Below are 18,576 nucleotides of genomic sequence, written 5' to 3' on the forward strand. Positions count from 1 at the left end.
GCTGTCTGGTGCTCTATGTTAAAAAAAATTAATTAGGCGGCGTTTATAAGGCAGAGATCTGAAACCATTCAGCTGCAAACAATTTCAAAATCATTTGCGATTTATAAATTTCACATCTGGAGAGGCATACGCACATTTTGTTTTTCCATTCTCTAAAACACACTTGTGCAGATTTGAGAAATGAGCGTAAGATCAACCCAGACAGCAACAAAGTGTCGGCCCAGATCCGGCCCTCATCTAGTACACGTGGATTCCACACAGCCCAGATGTGGGTCGGATCTGGGCCGACACTATGTTGCTGTCTGGAAAGCGTAGGACGGTTTCTAGGCAACATTTTATAAATGAGGCTCCGTGTCTTTAAGACTCTATCTTATGTCCTTTTACAAAGTCTTGATTTTGTTTTGGGGGTCTACTAGAATAGGTTTTCATCCTTGAATGTTCAAAAAACACCTTATTGTTGCAGCACCTCTCTTCCCAGTCTGTCAGTAATGCTCTGTTTCCCCTCTAGCTCCTTCCAAAAATCACAATATGCTCTGATTGGTCTGGACTGGACTGTTGTGACTGGTCAAATGCTTTGAGCATGCTTAGGAAAGGCCCTGTCCCAAATGGCAGCCTCGCGGTCTTCCTACGAGTCTGCACTTTTGTGATGTAACACCACCTTGACTGTCGGGTAGAAGTCCGCTGCGGAGCTCGCTTCAGTTTCTGAAACCACATTATTCTGGCCCACATACCGTATGCAATGACGGCGATGACTCAACCTTAGTCTGGCTAGCAATACCACTCATATCCAGAACTCATCTGGGCCAACTATGGAACATATGGCTCAGTTCTAACAGTGGCAAAGTTCACATGGGCCACACACAGCAAGACACAGCTCGCACTTAAACTGGCTTGATTTGTGTGGGCCAGATACGGCCCATGTGACCTTTGCCGTTGCCAGAACTGAGCCATATGTGCCATAGTTGGCCCAGATGAGGCCCGGATATGTATGCTATCTGGACTTTGTGCTTTGTAAATTTGCAGACCTTCATCATGCTCAATCAGCAACATTACAAACTAAAGAGGGTTGAAAATGTGAAAAAGCATAATAGTTCCTCTTTAAAACGAATGCAAAACAACAAGTACTGCCAGAATCTTTAAGATTTGCCCAAATTTGAGAGAAAAAATCTGTTAGATAAGATGGCAAGTTCATTTTTTTCAATTGTCACAATTTCGGAGCTAATGAATTTTCAGTTCTCATCCCAGTTTGATTATACATTTTTCCGTTGAATAATTAAATAGAGCAAACCCTCACATAAAAAAACAGGAAGCATGAGGGAGGACAAGCACGGCCATCTGAAACTCTTTAAAGTAGATGGTCAGGGATTTTGAAAATTCATTAGTGAAGCCAAGTTAGATAAAAGCAAAAACTCAAGTCAGGATAGATATAATGGTAAGCTCAGGATGATTTATGAGACATAACCATAGAGAGAGAAGCCGTAATAGGTGCAAAGAACTGAAAAGAATATTGAATGAAATCTGTGGTTGGGTTTGTATTTTTTTCCTTTTGTGATTTTATATTAAACAAACACAGATCACTACAAATATAGATAGTAAAATTTCCTCCCTGTCTATACATTAATCTTCTTTCTAAATATGAACAAAACATTTTAAAGGGCACAATATAATATTCCACCTAATGAATTACATTAACAGGGAAGTCGTCAACTACCAATTATTCACTCATAAAAACATAACACCATTTACTTTTTTATTGTTTTATTTTTCAAATCATGTGCAAGGTGAATTTCACAGTAGAGATCAATGAATGTTTACTAAACTCACACCATACATACAAGCAAACCAAAGACATAAAAAATAAAATGCAAAGCACAAATGCAAAAGGAAAATAAAACACTGTTTTAACTTCTGTGGATAAATTAACCGCAAGCTGAGAAAAAAAAAATAAAGAAGTGGCTGTAGAGCATTCACACCTGCAGCAGCCAACTACACAAAAGAATAATTTATAATTCTTTCAAAGCTTTTATTTAACATCTGACAGACTGGTGTTTTGGAAAGTAGCACTGCCATAACTTATTTTCTGTAATGCTTTGTGTTCTTTAAGACTGGCGCAATCACAAAGAAACAAAAGAACACACTCTGTAAAAAAAAAAAAAAAATGCTTGTGTTAATGTCCTGTGTTTTGTGATTCACAATTTAACAGAGCAAAATCATAAACTCTAACAAACCTAAGAGAGTAAATATTAAAATAGAAAAAAAAAAAGCAAAACACACCCATCAGAAAAGAGGAAAAACAGACAAACCAAAAAAAAATCTACTTTTCAAGTTAGAAATAAAGGACAAAAAAATCCTGTTTACAAAAACTGTGCAAGTACAGCAAACATATGGTACAGTATATTACACATACAACAAACCATTTAAATACAGTACTGTGTATCAACAATAATCCTGAGAAGTGTCCATTTCTGGTTCCCGTGCTACTGAGCGTATGTGAAACGTGCGGCCAACTGCACCAAAGCCAATGTCATTTCTCATCCCTCTCCCTTCACCAAAACCCCAGATGAGGCTCGGCCTCGCAGGCCCCGAAGAGCCCGACATGAGAGCGCATCAGCTGTCCTATTTAAAGACGCCGCTTACCACGTCCTCAGTCTCCGTGTCTGAAAACAGAGCTCTATATTCTGAGACGCTTTCAAGGGAGGAAATAATGTAGTGCAAAATCAGGAACCTGCATGACCAAATAAACATGAGGCCGGAAAAAAACAAACAGATGTCGAGAGACAATAACTTAGAAGACTGACAACTTTTGGAAGCGTCAAGCAACGACAAATGGCTGTGAAATCACTGTATATTCTGTACAAGATTGTCAAAAAAGCAGCACCAAAAACGATTATTCTTCTCCATAGTTTGCGACTGGAAGATAAGGGGATGGAAAGAAATAAAAGAAAGTGTTCATTTACAGGGCATGTGTGAGTACATGAATGCTATATATATATATATATATATATATATATATATATAGGAGGACTGGATTCATTTGCAAAACAGACCTTTTCTAAAGTCAAAAGCAAAGTGTACTGTAAGACTTCATATAGGCTTTGCTCACACCATCAAATGATGCCTGGGCTTTTCATATGAACAGGCACTGTAACATCCCTGGATAGCAACACATCTCACTGAACGTTAACCAACAAAGGCCATTTTTCCTGGAATTATTCATTGCTTAAGTTTCTAATGCACTTTATCTGAGAAACAATGACAGAACACCTGTTATTGCTGCCATGGGGTGCAGGCTAGGACTCCTTGAACACGTTTTGGCATTTTGGAGGCATTTATATTCAAACTGCACCTGTAGGTTTCAGATACAAGGACTCGATAAATGACAGTGGAATGTAAGCATCCACATTTTGGCCACCTCTTCTCCAACCCGCTTGATGTTCTCTCTTGATCGGAGCTGTTCTTGTTGTTTGATTGGCTGTCAACAAATTGCCCACTTTTGATTTCAGCAACACAATGCTGGTATCCTTTTTTTTTTCTTCTCCAATATGGAGACTGAGAATAATCTTGTAACCTCACTAAAGATCTGGCTGGTGATGTGAAATTGCAAAGATATAGATTTTGACGTGGGAGCTGGGCTCAACAGCAGAGTCCAAATGAAAATTACAAACTGCTGTGATGTTATAGAACATGGGTTGACTTAAAGGAAAAAGAAAAATGTAAGATAAAAAAAAATTAAAATACAACCACATCTTGGCAAACAAAATAACATCCATTATTAAATCAAACTTCTCTAAGTTCTTAAGCAAACCACAGAAAGTCTCTTTGTAGGTGGCATGGGTCAACTTATACATCTGAAAAACTGAAAGAAAAGACAATAAAAAAAAACTTAAAAAACAGTATTCACACTAACAGTGAGCAAAATCGCTCATCATACCCGTATGAATATTTATAGCTATAAATATTTTTTTTTTTCACCTATTATTCTATTTTTTTACTCAGCTGTTGACATACTGCTTGTCCTTAAGGACATCAACTGCTCATGTACGCCAACAATGCATGCCAACAACCAAGCCAAACAGCAACAAAAACTTTGAAGAAACAATGGAGCAGAAATGACTGAACATCCATGAAAAAAAGAAGGAAAAAAATGATAATTGCACTTATGATTCACTCTTCTAACTGTAAAACAAGCAATTGTGAGGGTGCTTTGTGCACAATAGTCAAACGTAAAACACTGTTGTTGATTTTTTTTTTACTTTTTCGAAAAGCACCCTCAAGTTTATTGATTGAAACCTTTAACGCTTTAAGACTTCCCCTGCAGTTCTGGTGTTGGGGACACAGACAGCACCATGTATTGAGCAGTACCACCATCCCCCTCCTCCAAAAATATTGATCAGCTGTCTCAAACAGCCCGTTGTGTCATGATCTCCCCCTTATCGCCACTCACAGCACTTTTTGAAGACACTGAGGGTATAGTTTGGCTACCACACACTCAAAATGTCGGCCGAGGTCCCAGAGGCGGTCCGGCGTCTCGTAAACCTTTGTCCAATGGTCGGCTTCATCGTCGTACTGGTAGAGAGAGTTCTTGCGGCTGGTGCGGAACACGTGTTCTTCTACCATGACTTGCGTAGCTCGAACGAACAGATTCAATCGGCCCTGAAGCAGGAGCACTTTGATGTAGGGGCTGGTCGCCTGCTCGAAGGGGAGGTCTCTTTTACGGCACCAGGTGTTCTGCTCGATGTCGTACACCTCGACGGTGAATGTGCGCTGGTGGTTCCTGCAGATGCCTGCTATGTAGTAGATGCAGTTTTTATGCAGGGCGGCCAAGCCTTGAGCACGGGGAACGTTCATGGACGGTAAATGCCCCCAGTAGTCTTTGCGAGGGTCAAAACAGAAGAAGTACTCTCCTGAGAAAGAGTCGTAATAAAAGAATGATCAATATCCAAACTGGTTGCCAATACTGCTAAATATGTAAATATAACATCACAAATTAATATTTTATATTGTATAATAGAGTTGTCAAAAGTACCGACCTCGGTAGCAAGTCGGAACTTACATTTTTAAATTGTGAGTTGTGACGCTTTGGGCAGAATCGTAAACACCTCTGATTGGCCATTGTGTTCACGTGCTCATCGGACATGTCTGTGATTGGCTACAATGATCAACGCACTGGAGCGTTTGAGAGCACACGGAAGTGTTTGAAAGTGTTTTAACGGGAGCGTTTGAAAGCACAAGCTTTCTGCTCCCGTCTGTATCTGTGCAAGCGCTCGGTGAAGAGCGTCATTGATGTATATTTACAACATGTTTTTGAAGCGCTGATCACTGTAGCCAATCAGACATGTCCGATGAGCGCGTGAGTACAATAGGCAATCAAAGGTATTTACGAGTCCGCTCAACAGCACTTTTTAAAAATTTCAGAACCGACTTGGTACCAAAGTCGGCACTTTTTGACAACTCTATTGTACAGTGTTAAAAAGAAACTACTTAACTGAAAAAAGTACACTACAGTAAGTACATGTGATACATGTCACAAGGACACTAAAATAGTGCTACCAATATATTTTAAACCGAGAAAAGTGTAAATTTGTATTTATGCATGTTTTAGTGTGTAATATAGACTATAAAAAAATTTTAACCACACATGATTCAATCAAATTGTAAAGCATCACAATATCAAAACTTGATTGCGACTGAAGCATGATGGGCTAATCAACTAAAAACACAGCTCTTTCCAGCAAAATATCAGTTGCCCTTTAGTATTTTTTTTATTTTGACCAATAACTTCCAATGGCACTTTTTTTCAGGGGCTGAAACGTCGGTGCATACCTAAAGATTAAGAGCTACTCTAGCTCTTTTATGCTCACAGTTATTGCTGATTTTGCTGAGAGAGGTTAACCCATCTGACCTTATCACCTAAGCAGAGCTAGAAGACATGACAGGCCAATGAATTACAAGGATATATGTGTTTGTACACTTTGATGACCCTGATTTCAGGCGACTCTGCAATAACCCCACTCACCTTGCAGCACATAGATGCGGTCCTTATACTCCACTGTGCTGTGGAACTCCATGGCCACCGGCATGGGACTGACCGCCGTCCAGCAGTTGTCTCTGGTATCATAGCACTCCACGGATTTCAAAGCATTTCGTCCGTCCCCTTCGTACACTCGACCACCCAGAGCGTAGAGTTTCCCGCAACAGTGCACCAGCCTGCAGCCGATGCGTGCCCGGAGCATGGGCGACCGTGGGAGCCACCTGTTGCCAGCATGTTCGTACTGCCAGAAGTCACTCTCTGCGCGGTGGTCGATGCACACCTCGCTGTTGCTCGGCCGATAGCCTCCAGCAATGAAGATGTCGTTCTCTGATGAGACCAAAATGCCGACCTCTCTGAGGTCATTGGGCGGCTTGCACAGCTTGTACACCTTCCCGGCAGCAATGTCCAGGCAAGGCACGGTCTGCTTCTTCCCTGAGTGCTTGTGAGCTGCATCGAAGCAGATGACCATCTCGGATGCAGTCATACCCAGCCGCTGTGGACAGCCATTGGTGCCGTTGAGCCAACCCTTATCCGAGGAATCCCTGGACAAGGCCAGGGCGAAGGCTGGGGGTATACGGCTCAGAAAGGCCTCGTCCAGCAGGGGCAAGCGGATGCATTTGGCAAAAACCTCAGGTAAATCTACCTCCCGCCGTGGACCGTCGTACTCCAACCAGTGTACAATGCTTTCGTACACGTGCTCCTCTTTTTCCACGTTCAAATCGTCACTGTTGAGAATGCTGACCAGCTGTTCTTTGGTCAGATGAAGGAACTCCTGCTCTCCCATCACACACAGAAACTTCTTGCGGATGTAATCCTGTGAACGCTCACGCAACTCTTGGTGGCCATAGGCATCTGCGAACATGAAGACCCCAATGCAGTTCTGAGGGTCTAAACGGCTGATCATAAACTGGGCACATTGGTCTTGGAGGGCTGGGATCTGGAAGATGCTGGCGGCGGTAAACAGGGCCTGCACGTTAGACTCGGTGAGAGTGACCCGTGAGGTGTAAGCATAGTCCAGAACCAAATGCATGGACTCTGACTCCACGCCAACAATCCGCACCTCCCTCTGACTGCTCTCTGTAAGGCCACTTGTGAACATGGATCTGAAGATAAAACAAAACACCATTACAATGTGAACACAACAAAGCAGGAGTTATGCATCACTGTAAACAGTTGATAAATAAAATGCAGGTGCAACAGTATATTGGATCCGTGAATTCTGTATTAAAGTGACAGCAGCCTAATAATCCTGCAAGTTATTTTACATTTGATTACAGTTTACTATTAAAGAACAAGACCTACCTGAAAATCTTAAAACACTGTTTATTTCATTTGTATCTTTGATCGGTTGTATTAATTTGTGCTATTGTTGCTAATTTGTTTATTTGTTCTCATTTAATTACTGAGTGTTTACTTGTCTTTACTAATGCTTGACATGTATATTAGTTAGGCTAGTTGTTTTTGCTGTGGTATTTTTGTTAAAACCATAGGCAAAAGTTCCTTGTGCAAGTGTCCTTTAGCCTGTTGATTTATGTTCATGGTATTCAGCTGCAACAAAATGTCAAAAAGACTTAGAATAAATGTGAATGATTTTTTTTTTTAAGATAAGAATCGGAATCAATACGCAAAATTGGAATCGCTAAAATTCAAATGATACCTAACCCTACTATACTGAGAGACATTAAAGTGCCCCTATTATGTTATTTTAAAGGTTCCTAATTTTGTTTGTCTCCTACTGTTGTAGGTTTACTTGCAAAGGTCAAAAATATACATTGCACATCACAACATTTTTCAATGATTCTCAAACGACTCGTCAGATGAATCAGTCTTTCTAAATCCCTCCTTTCTGAGGGCCTACTGCAAAGACAGTAACAATGGCGTCGATTTTACCATATCAATCCAAGCGCGAGTCCGATGATGAAACATTGGAAGAACTAGTTATTCAACCCGGACTTCCATCGCAAGGGCGGCTTGGGCAGGACGTTTCTCAGTGATACGCTACTTATTCTGAGGTACATTATGAGATGTTGCAACTATAATTCCTCACCATCAGCATAACAAGTGTATATCCATCAACAAACTGATGTGTATATTTCTAATTTATTGTGGTGCACATGCAAGAACTGTATTAACTGTATCAATAACGGTGCATACATTAGCCGAGCACTAAAGTTTATGACTGATTCAAGTTTGCAAAACAAATCTTGCTCCATCCTTTATCTTTACTCAAAGTAGTAAGAACGATAGACAATCTGCATTAATAAACCCAAGCAGGAAGGCCTGAAAACGGATGCCGAGGTTGTGGTATTTTTCTTCTCCATGTGCGAGTAACATTGGTTTTGTGGTTTCACAGAACCAAGATATGCAGTTATTGAAATGTTATCTATAGTAACAGGACAGTTTTGAGTGTAATTGCTTGTCTGGAGCTGCTGGCAACTAACAACAAACTCTTACTTGTACAGTATATATTCTTGTGTACTGTATGTTAATTTTTTGTTCTTCTCATTTATTTGTCATCTTCGCTTTATTTTTCGCATTGAGGGTTTGTGCAGTTTGTGCAATGAAGGGAGGGCTGTTTGTTTGGGTTGATTTTTACATATCAAAAGTGTTTCTAAGAAATCACTTGCTGAACCTTTAAAACAATGTCTTGAATGATTTTATCACATTAGTCTCATGCCAACAAAGTCTTGCAGCAATATTCTTGAAACAGTAGATATTTTAATGTTAATTGCCTGTCCCTGTGCACTTACACTGTAAGCATCTTTACTGTAAACATGATTTTTTATATAAACTGAGGGACAAATGCTGCCAATAGAGCTCATTTTGTATTGAACCAGGAAACGTCTTCTTTTGTAATTAAAGTCACCATGAAATAAAAATGTGCAATTCTTATTTATGGAATATTGCTTCTTTTTTTTTTTTATACATTATTTTTCAGTAACTTCCCATGTCTCTTGCAGTGAAATCTCTTCTCAACACTGATGATGTTTACAGGCATGAGGGCGAGACAAACTGTCACTCACATGAGATCACAGCAATACCAAACCACAACAATCCAATGATACAATCAATTCCCGATGGACAAAAAGTCCCGTCCTTCATTGTTCTTGTTCGAGAAGCAGTTCCACTTAGATGTACGTCACATTAGTGGAGAAAAGACGATCGCAACTTCCGTTTCATGCCGACTGATAAGTATCGCTATCAGCCAAAATGAACAGGAAAACACTGACTGTCTAATCAATCAGTTTAAAACTTTCATATCCGTGAATAATAAATAATTGAATGACAATATTTATACATCATACCTGCAATGAATGAAGGGTCTGTGTTTCAATCTAGGCTATATGTTGCAATTTCTCAACAAATGTTACAAAAACGGTTGATACTTAAAGTTTAGAGGTGGGGTCTGTGCAGGTGCTACCTGAAGTAAGGGCTGATGGCAGCGAGGACATTTCTGTGACAAGAAAATGTCTTCCCATGGTCCACTTCCACGACAATGTCAGTCAACTGAGCTTCGTCGTACAAGGCTTTAAGCTGCTGGAGGATATTACAGGCATGTAGGGCATCTACCCCGTTGTAACTTGTGCTTGCTGGAGTCCCATTCTGTACTTGTAACAGCTTTCCTATGTCTACAAGAAAAAAGCGTTTGACAGTTGACATGATGGCATTTTATAGCGGCAATAAACAACATGAATTACAAGTAGGATTATTTTACAGTGACAGTTTTACGTTCTAATTTCTTACAGTATATACTCACAGTAATGTGTGTATATACAGTTTACACACACAGACATATATATTATATATAAATATAATACATATGCACACATATTATGTAAACAGACTTTTGTGTTAGATACGATTAATCGATTTTACAGCCCTAATTCGAACCTTTAAACTGACATTTTTACGCTTAACTAGCCCTTGATTTTCGTTAGAACTAAAGGCGGAGTCAAAAACAGGGTTTCAATGAAAATCCTGCTAAACAACAACTTGACAAAACAAAGACTTTAGTAAAGAGCTCATTCAACAGATGTTCTCAACTCACATCCTCTGTGCAAAAGTCAACGACATCCAAGCTTAACGTTACTTGCTAATGTTGTTTCAGAGCTATTCATAGTGACAAAAATAACAGACAAAACAAGTTTCCCATAAACCAACTAACCAACCACAGCCCTTATATGTGTATGCAACTAGATCCGGAAAAAAATAAGCCATATGGTCTAAACAACTAGTATTGCTTTTGACATGCTCAGACATTTAATACTCTCCTGCTAATCTGATCAAATGCATTTGTTTGGTTACTACGAGTAAGCGAGTTTCGATGCTTAACTTATTAGCTGTGCTAATCCAGGTGCTGTTTTACCGGTTAGCACAACATCAGGCTAGTCCGGTCTTGAGCCATTCAAGTCCAGGCTAGAGCCATTTCATAGCACGAAATATACCGTGACAACGCATTGTTGTCATGAAAGTACACAGTTAAACGAAGGTTAACGTAGTTGAATGAATGGTATCGTAAACCAGCGAGCATTAAGCTAGTGTTTACAGTCTCTCGCTGAGCTAGTCTCGCTAGCTGCTACCTATCCGTACTTTTCTGCCTATATCCAAACAACCACCGGAGTTCGCCGTATATTTGATCAAACCGTCAAACTCTATCACATTCCATCAAAACAAAATAATATCACAGATAAATTACGCGTATACAAGTTAGACAACTTTTGGACATAAGTTTGGATTTTGAAGAGAAGATCTAACCTCCACTGGCAGCCATTCTCCCCAATCTGTCTCACAGCGACTGGGAAGACGTCACTAATGGCACGGAGCCCCGGAAACAGGCAGCAGCCAATCAGCGTTGCCCGAGCGTCCATAACAGCCAATGGGCTTCTTTCGAGGCCGTCTGTTAAAGCAATATCAGGGGAGTTTATTCCATTAGGAACGTCTGTGCTTGTTTTTATACTATGGATAACTGATATTTATATGCCCCTCGTGTTTATGGTGGTTACGGCCCTGAATAATAACTGGTGATACATCTATTTTATCTTATCTTTCTTCCTCACTTTTCTTCGTCACATTTGTCTTCTGTTCCCGTTGAAATTGAATTGACATTTATGCCATTACAAGCACTACAACTTCCACAACTTAAAGCTTAAATGTAGCCTGGTAAACAGAACCAACCCAGCAGCTCCCCCTCTTTCTTTTCTTTTCTTTTCTTTTCTTTTCTTTTCTTTTCTTTTCTTTTCTTTTCACTTAAGATTTATTTGTATAGTACTATTAACAATAGTAACTGTTGCAAAGCAGCTTTACATAATTGGAAGCTCAGACCCCCAGTGAGCAAGAACAATGCCACAGTGGCCAGAAGAAACTCCCTGAGAGTAAAGAAGATATTTTAGGACTAATCAATGGTAGCCTACTGGAGGAACCTTATTCCAGATCAGCCTGAAAGAATTATGTGTGAGTAACAGAAACTGTAATATATTCTTCAATTACATGGATTTCTGTAGCTGTCATGCCAGAGCCACACTTTGTAGCTTCAGACCGGGACAAGTTTGGATAATGCTACAAATGTATGTGTTTTTAGTGTAACCTAGGGAGTCCCACCCTTTGCCTTTGACCTAAAATATTTACTACCCCCCGTGATTTTAAGTTAAAAATGTAAGTAATTTAATAACACATTTGCATGTTCACTGTTCACTGATGTTGGCTAATGGTCACATGCAGGTAAACAAATAAAATTATGTTGTATATAATAAGTGGGGTTTTTTGTTTGTTTTTTTATTATTTTTTTATTTTACATTTTAATATTTTATTATTTATTTTCTGTTTTAATCAACCCATGAACGCCCTGCAGTTCCCTCACAAAGCCCAATTTGAGGAACCCTGTAACCCAAATGCCTAGTTTTATTCACCTATTAATTCCTCATTTATTCAGTTCTTTCAAAGGTTTAAGTTTTCTGATTAAGACAGAATTAACAATATATTGGTGATTTCAAGAGTCATTCCAAAATCAATAGAAAAATCTAGAATTTTTTATTTGTTTAAAGTTCCAGCCTGCTTTTAGCACTGATAAGATTTTTATAGTAAATAAGCACTTTTTCACCCAAATTCTCATTTTAATGCATTCTGGTGTTTTACTTTAAGATTTTTTTATTTTTATTTATTTTTTTACTCCATTATAATCAATGAATAATAAAATTACTGTATTACAATTTTTAAAATCAGCATACAACAATTTACAACATATACAAACTTTTATAAAATGTATCACGTATACAGACTTTTAAAGTATAAATACAAACATTTATTTATTTAATCATATACAATTATGAGATCTAAATGAACTGAAAATCATTTTATATAATAACTTTTTTCTTATTTTGTGGTGAAAAGTGACCCAAAAACATTATTTACAGGTTGTGAGAGATTTACTTAATGGATTAAATCATTGGAAAAGTCAGTCTTTTTACCAGAATATTGAGTTTATGACATTTAGAAATCATTTAGACATCTATGCAATTAGAAAACCGATGGGGAGACTTTTCATTTCATGCCAACCTAAATACTAAATCCATATATCTCCCTCTCTCTAGATAAATTGCCATGCTGTTGTCAATCAGCTCAAGGAAACATTAGAATTGTTTCAAGGTTCATCTTCAATTATACAGACCTTTGTAGTTTATATGGATGATGTCTCACACAATGTAATTCTTCAAGGTAATTTATTTCCTAAGTAAGTAGAACTATATAAGAATTTCCTAAGTAAATTCAGAAGTGGTTCCTGCCTTCCTGCATATTAATAATTTATTCAAAATAATACACATTGTTCATATTTGTTTCACATAAGACAATGGAGTTGGAATATATTAGATGTACTTTCTGATTCTTGGCTCTGTGAGCCCTTTTCTCAGGCCAGAGGATAAAAGCACATGTTTTGGCACTGCTCAACCCATTTTCTTTTCTTCCTGTCAGTCTAGTACAGACTAGAGATCCATTTTTGTCACTATCACTGCACAAAAACGTGGTCCAATAAGGCATAAATGCAATCCAGGCAATCGATTTCACTTTTTTCCCCAATTCCTTTCCTCCACAGCAGCTAGAACAGGCCATGAAATTGCATCCAGCCAGTCTGAAATGAAAGGCTTTCTGTTGCCTTGGCTGAATTATATCTTTTTGCTTATGTTTACATTCCCCATAACCTGCTACTTTTATATAAAGTGCTGGATTTCCTGATATCAGCGCACCGTATCATCATATGTCCCTGGGACTGCACACTTTGTACTAACATCAGAGCAAAGCGGATTTAATAATTCAAAATCCGAACAGGTCAAACCTGAAAAGCTGTATTCCTTGCAAAAATCAGAATATACCCAGGACTGCGGAAAGCAACAATCACACTGCAAGGTTTTAACCTTGTAGTATTCCCTCATATAGCAATGCTACTTGATAAGCTGCTGTATTTATTTATTTTTTTATCTGGAATTTCATCAGACATTTATTGCATTTCTATTTAAGCTGTTGACAATAAAGACATTTGTTTTGGTAGCCAATATTTTTTTTAAAAGATACACATACACACCTGTCACATTGACCATTGTTTGGCAAATTTTCGCTGGAGAAATTCAGTCATTTTAATAGGCAGATTCCGCAATGGGTTCAAGTTTGTCACATGGATTTGCCACGTTGACCATCAGACAGGTGCTTACTTTAAATGTAACTTATGTGTGAGCTGTAATTCATGCATCTCTACACTATTGACAATGAACAATAGACCTTTAAGACTTTCATCTTTGAAATACAAATGAAGACATTTGTATTGAATCCTGAGAGATTTCCGTCTGTTGAAAGTTCATTTCGCCTTGACTTTGATGCTTCAAAATGTTCATAGAGACATTGCAAATGTAGTCCATATGAAGTGGAATCAAGGTCATGTGAGGTAATTTTTTATTACAATCAATGTTTATTACTACTATCAATTGTATGAAGATCAGATCGACTCATTAAAACAAACAAATGAGTAAATAAATCATTCTAAATTAATTACAATAAATAAGTTAATAAATAATGCATAACAGTACAGTTTTATAATAAAAAGAAACATAATAAAGTAACTTAATAGCAATTAAATATTGTCCAAATAATATTTTAGACATATTATTTCACAGTAAGGGTAACTGGGCCTTTGTACAAGACAAAAATATTGATGACTTAAATTTTAGGATGGGGGATGGCTTATTTTTTAGGATAAGGATGCTCATATTTGGGGGTACTTGGCATCTAACAATTTAAAACCCCTGGTCAAGAGAACCGTGTAATGTAAAGAATGGCCAATCTGACTTATGAGAAACTGATTCACCAAATTCTGCTTTAACAGATAGAAATGTGCAGAAATCAATGTGAAGTAAGTTAAAGAAAAACTCCCTTTACTGTTTGACTAAATCTCTTCATGTGTGCATGTGAGCAGTAGGAAATATATGCTGAGAGAAATTGTACTAGGTAATAAATTGGCCCACTAAACACCTCTCAGGCTGTGAGATCTCACTTCTTTCACTGGCTGATGAAAGAGAGAATGGAAAGGCAAAAGAGAGAAAGAGAGAAAGAGAGAGAGAGGTGTACAGGGAACACAGCTGCCGGAGCTGTAGCACTGAATTGCAGAGGAGACGCTGTAGGGGAATGAAATGAAAAGCAAGAGGGAGAGAAAGCAGGGGGTGTAATTGTAGTTTAAATGTGTGTTTTAGTCAGAGATGGAGGTAATAGGTTATTATATGCCTCCGGGGACTCGTGTTATAGCATCTGCAGATGCTCAGAGAAACCGTTCAGTCTCCCGCTTCTTCCCTCGCCACCCATGATGAGGCAAATAGGAGAGCGATGGGAGGCAGCAGTAAATACCTGCCCAAGCTTCCCGCCTCATGTTTAAAAAGTGCCTCTCTACCCCCCATACGTGGAATGAATATGCGAGCATCTGCGAGTAGCATGTCCATCACTCGTGGCTTCATCTCACAGAGAGAACAATCTTCCTGGAGCTATGTGTGTCTTAACAATGGTTATCAGACATGCTGGGGAGCCACTTATTCAAATGAGTGAACAATTATTTTGTTTGCAGGGGAATGCTAAGGATAAGAGGATAGCGTGCTAGGCTAATGTGTCACAGGGGGTCTCCGCACAGAAGAACTTGTCGATTAAGCCACCAGGCCTTCTTGGATTATTCTCCATGACTATAATGAAATGTTTTTATTGGGAACATGATGTAGTTGCGTAGCAAAAAATCGAAAGATATGAAGATTAGCCTATCTGGTAAGGGTCTGGTCCAAGATAACATGGATGATACAATGTTAAGTTTTGATCCAAACCATCATTTTGTTTGAGGTTGATATTTCAATGTTTATAGTGGATCAGCATTGAAATTTTTATGAAAGTCGACAGCATAGTGACATTGAACTAACAGTGATTTGTAGTTGATGACCACAAGATCATGCAGGTATGTATCTCTGCAGAACACTAGTGGGTGTTTCCCAATCAGTGGGGCGTTTTCAAACCATGATGGGCTTTTTCAACTGCTTTACCCGATTTACTCCAATCCACTGGGGGCTTGGTTTAGGGGTGGGCCTTCATAAGTTCAGCAAATCTGTTGAAAATGGTTGAATAACATCCATTGTAGTTTGAGATTGGCCACTGATTGGTAAATGGCCGTTTTGGTTTTGCATGCACTTCTCAGTAGTCTAAAGGCTTGTTCGACTTCATGCAGCGCTGCGCAGACCGATCGGTGGCTGACTTGAAGCAATGCGCGCCGACGCCACATGACTGTAACATATGTTATCAAAGAACCGCGAGAGCGATTCGAGAGCAGCCTGGTTCATTCTCTGAATGAGTCGAGCTCTGATGACTACACAGCTGTTCCACGATTGGCCAGATTCACCGCATGACGTCACCTGTACGTTTCTGAAGAGCATTTCGAAGCCTTAAGTGGGCGTAGCTGGCCGTCGCCATCTTGGCAGCGGATAACCGCAAATAAGCAAAGAGAAGGGACGTGGGTTGAGCTGAGGTGCCTGGTTGTTGAAACCACGCCCGCCTAGCTCAACGTGATCAAGTCTATGGATCAAGTTAGCTCAGGTGGATGGAAGATATTGGCGGTTGATATTTGAACTGAACCGAACGTTTCCAGCTTACTCTTGAGGTAAATTAAACACTCACCGGAAAAAATGGAGCCCAGGCTTCTTGGACGATATGTTAGTACAATTAACCACACAGCAATACATATTAATTGATAATTGTAAGAAATAATCATAAACTGTATAAGGAAATAATACTGAAAAAAGCACAGAGACGGCAAATTCAACGGCTGAAATTAGCTGAGGTGACGTAACAGCTAATAGACAAACGGCTAGTAGTAACGCTGGCAATCAATCCACCTGTCACTCGAGAGGCCATGGCCTTAATTATGCAGAACTTTAAGGCCTCATAAATTTGAAACGGATGAGTTAAAAAAAATAAAAAAATAAACCCTCACAGTTGTCATGAAGGGCAAAATGAGCTATATAGACCAAAACCACATTTTGCACCAGGCTGTAAACATAATTTTTTTCTGGACATTTTAACATGGGTTTAATATGGGATTGACTCTCTTTTGCTGTAGTCACTTCCGTGTTGGTTTCAAGAGAGAGACAGGAAGGTTGCCGCTTGATTTATTCTCACACCTTCAGTTCCACTAATGCTCACAGATCTGTGTTTTTTTTTTATAACAGTAAAAGCTTTTCATGTAGTCGCGAATCAATGTTATATTGTGTCATGTTTATCAAATTAAAACTGATTAAAAAAACATAGACCCCACTTCATTGATAGTATAGGCATATGTTGAACTTTATTCTTGTACAAACAGATGCTGTATTAAGCAGTACATAAAGTATTGAATGAAAATGTCTCTGAAACATCTGTGTATTTGGCAAATATTGCATTTATTTAACTTCAGCTGTGGTAAAGTATGCAAACACAGCGCGAGCATCACTACGGGAAGCAGAAAATGTCCGATTCACGTCTCCGTTTTCAGCTCCTCCCGCGCGGCAACTCTCGCCAATTGGTTACATCCAGCCGGACCGGGTGTCGAACACACCTATTGGTGACTGCATAATCACCTGACCTGGGACTTGATGATATCCTGTGCCTTATCTCCTGCTACCTGATTACTGCTTAATAAGGTAGGCCTAATCATTTATATTCCTGAATCTGTATTAAATTTGAGGAATGTAACTGATCTCCATTCAGTTTAGCCTGAAGAGGGTATGCGCGTGATGTCACCATCAGCCGGAGTGACTGTGGTTACGCCCGCTGAGTGGCAAAAAGACTGAGCAGCAGCATTTGTTTTCAGCGTGAATGCCCCGAAAAACACACAAAACACATCTAAAAACACAGTGGGAAAGAGCTTTGCGATTGACTGTACAACTAGATTTGACAAGAAATCAGAATTTTTTTTAAAAGTGACGTCAATGCATATCCTCTAAACATCCCCGGTGGGCAGGGGGAATTTTTTTTTGCAAAAAAATGCATATTAATACAAAAAGGTAACAGGGAAAAACATACACATACAACCCAATCAGTTGGTTCTCTCCTGTTTTTTGCATGTGTTTATAACTTCTTTGTATGACTGTCTGGCCAAAAATAATGTCCGCACAATTCATTGCGTAATTACAAATAAAACAATTGACTCCAAGGACAATAGACAAAATGCTTACAAAATCTTTTACAAATTTGAATAATATTTGAAGATGTAAATTTTCTTTGCCTAGACATCACTTTTGGGCACTACTGTATTGTGCATATATATTTAGACTAATCTCGCTGAATGTAACATTATGCCACCCACATTATACATTTATAATACCAAAAGTACCCCCCCCCCCCCCCCCCCCCCCCCCCCCCCCCCCTCGTAACACTTCATTAGGCTTAGTGGTCACTGCATCTGTCCTTCAGGTTATTAATGCAAATAAATAAGGCACAGTGGAACCTGCTGTAAGGGAAATCATTTGTCCTACCTGTCAAGCTGATGGATCCAGTTTTGTACAATCATGCTTTTTTTAGCATCCTTCTAATTGTCTCTCTCTCTCTCTCTCTCTCTCTCTCGTCTCTCTCTCTCTCTCTCTCTCTCTCTCTCTCTCTCTCTCTCTCTCTCTCTCTCTCTCTCTCTCTCTCTCTCTCTCTCTCTCTCTTCTGTCTGTCTGTTCAGCCTGCCCTCTCAACAGCAGTAAGCCCCATGAAGCTCACTTTGGTTGCTTTGCTCTGAGAACAGAGAGCGAGGGAGAGGGCGACGGACCCCCGGCTGAGAGGTCTCCTGCACTAATAGCAGAATCGGATTAGAGAAAGTCCCTCAGCATGAGCGGTGAGCGACCGTGTGTGAAAGCTCTGGCTGTCATCAATATTGCTGCAGCCACACGGAAAGATCCTTCAGCAAATCCAATTGCATGCCATGAATTCTGAGGTCCCAGCAGAAACTTCTATGGCCTTTCTTCATTTTTTATCTCGTTCCTCGGGAGAATATTCAGTAATCATGTCAATGTAAT

At 39.3% G+C, this 18,576-nt stretch overlaps 1 protein-coding gene and 1 long non-coding RNA gene across 2 annotated transcripts in view; one reads left to right on the forward strand and one right to left on the reverse strand.

The window, feature by feature from the left end:
- Positions 1–18,576, forward strand: part of LOC309488218 — a 513,708-nt gene that overhangs the window by 461,522 nt on the left and 33,610 nt on the right. The gene's annotated exons all lie outside the window — the stretch shown is intronic.
- kbtbd8 (kelch repeat and BTB (POZ) domain containing 8) lies at positions 1,742–10,881 on the reverse strand. The gene is made up of 4 exons (XM_082155108.1): positions 10,787–10,881; positions 9,453–9,660; positions 6,017–7,134; positions 1,742–4,904 (listed from the first exon to the last, which is right to left on the reverse strand). The coding sequence occupies exons 1-4, from the start codon at positions 10,800–10,802 to the stop codon at positions 4,441–4,443; spliced, it is 1,806 nt and encodes a 601-aa protein (XP_082011234.1). The 5' UTR covers positions 10,803–10,881; the 3' UTR covers positions 1,742–4,440.

Source organism: Leuciscus leuciscus (assembly GCF_965113295.1).
Source record: "Leuciscus leuciscus genome assembly, chromosome: 23".
In the NCBI taxonomy this organism is placed as follows: Eukaryota; Metazoa; Chordata; class Actinopteri; order Cypriniformes; family Leuciscidae; genus Leuciscus; species Leuciscus leuciscus.

Bases quoted from the DNA above. Each gene is read 5' to 3' on its own strand.
- kbtbd8 (XM_082155108.1), bottom strand. The intron at 7,135-9,452 runs GTAGCACCTGCA...TTTTATCTTCAG, and splicing joins GCCATCAGCCCTTACTTCAG to ATCCATGTTCACAAGTGGCC. The intron at 4,905-6,016 runs GTGAGTGGGGTT...ACTCTTTCTCAG, and splicing joins CCGCATCTATGTGCTGCAAG to GAGAGTACTTCTTCTGTTTT.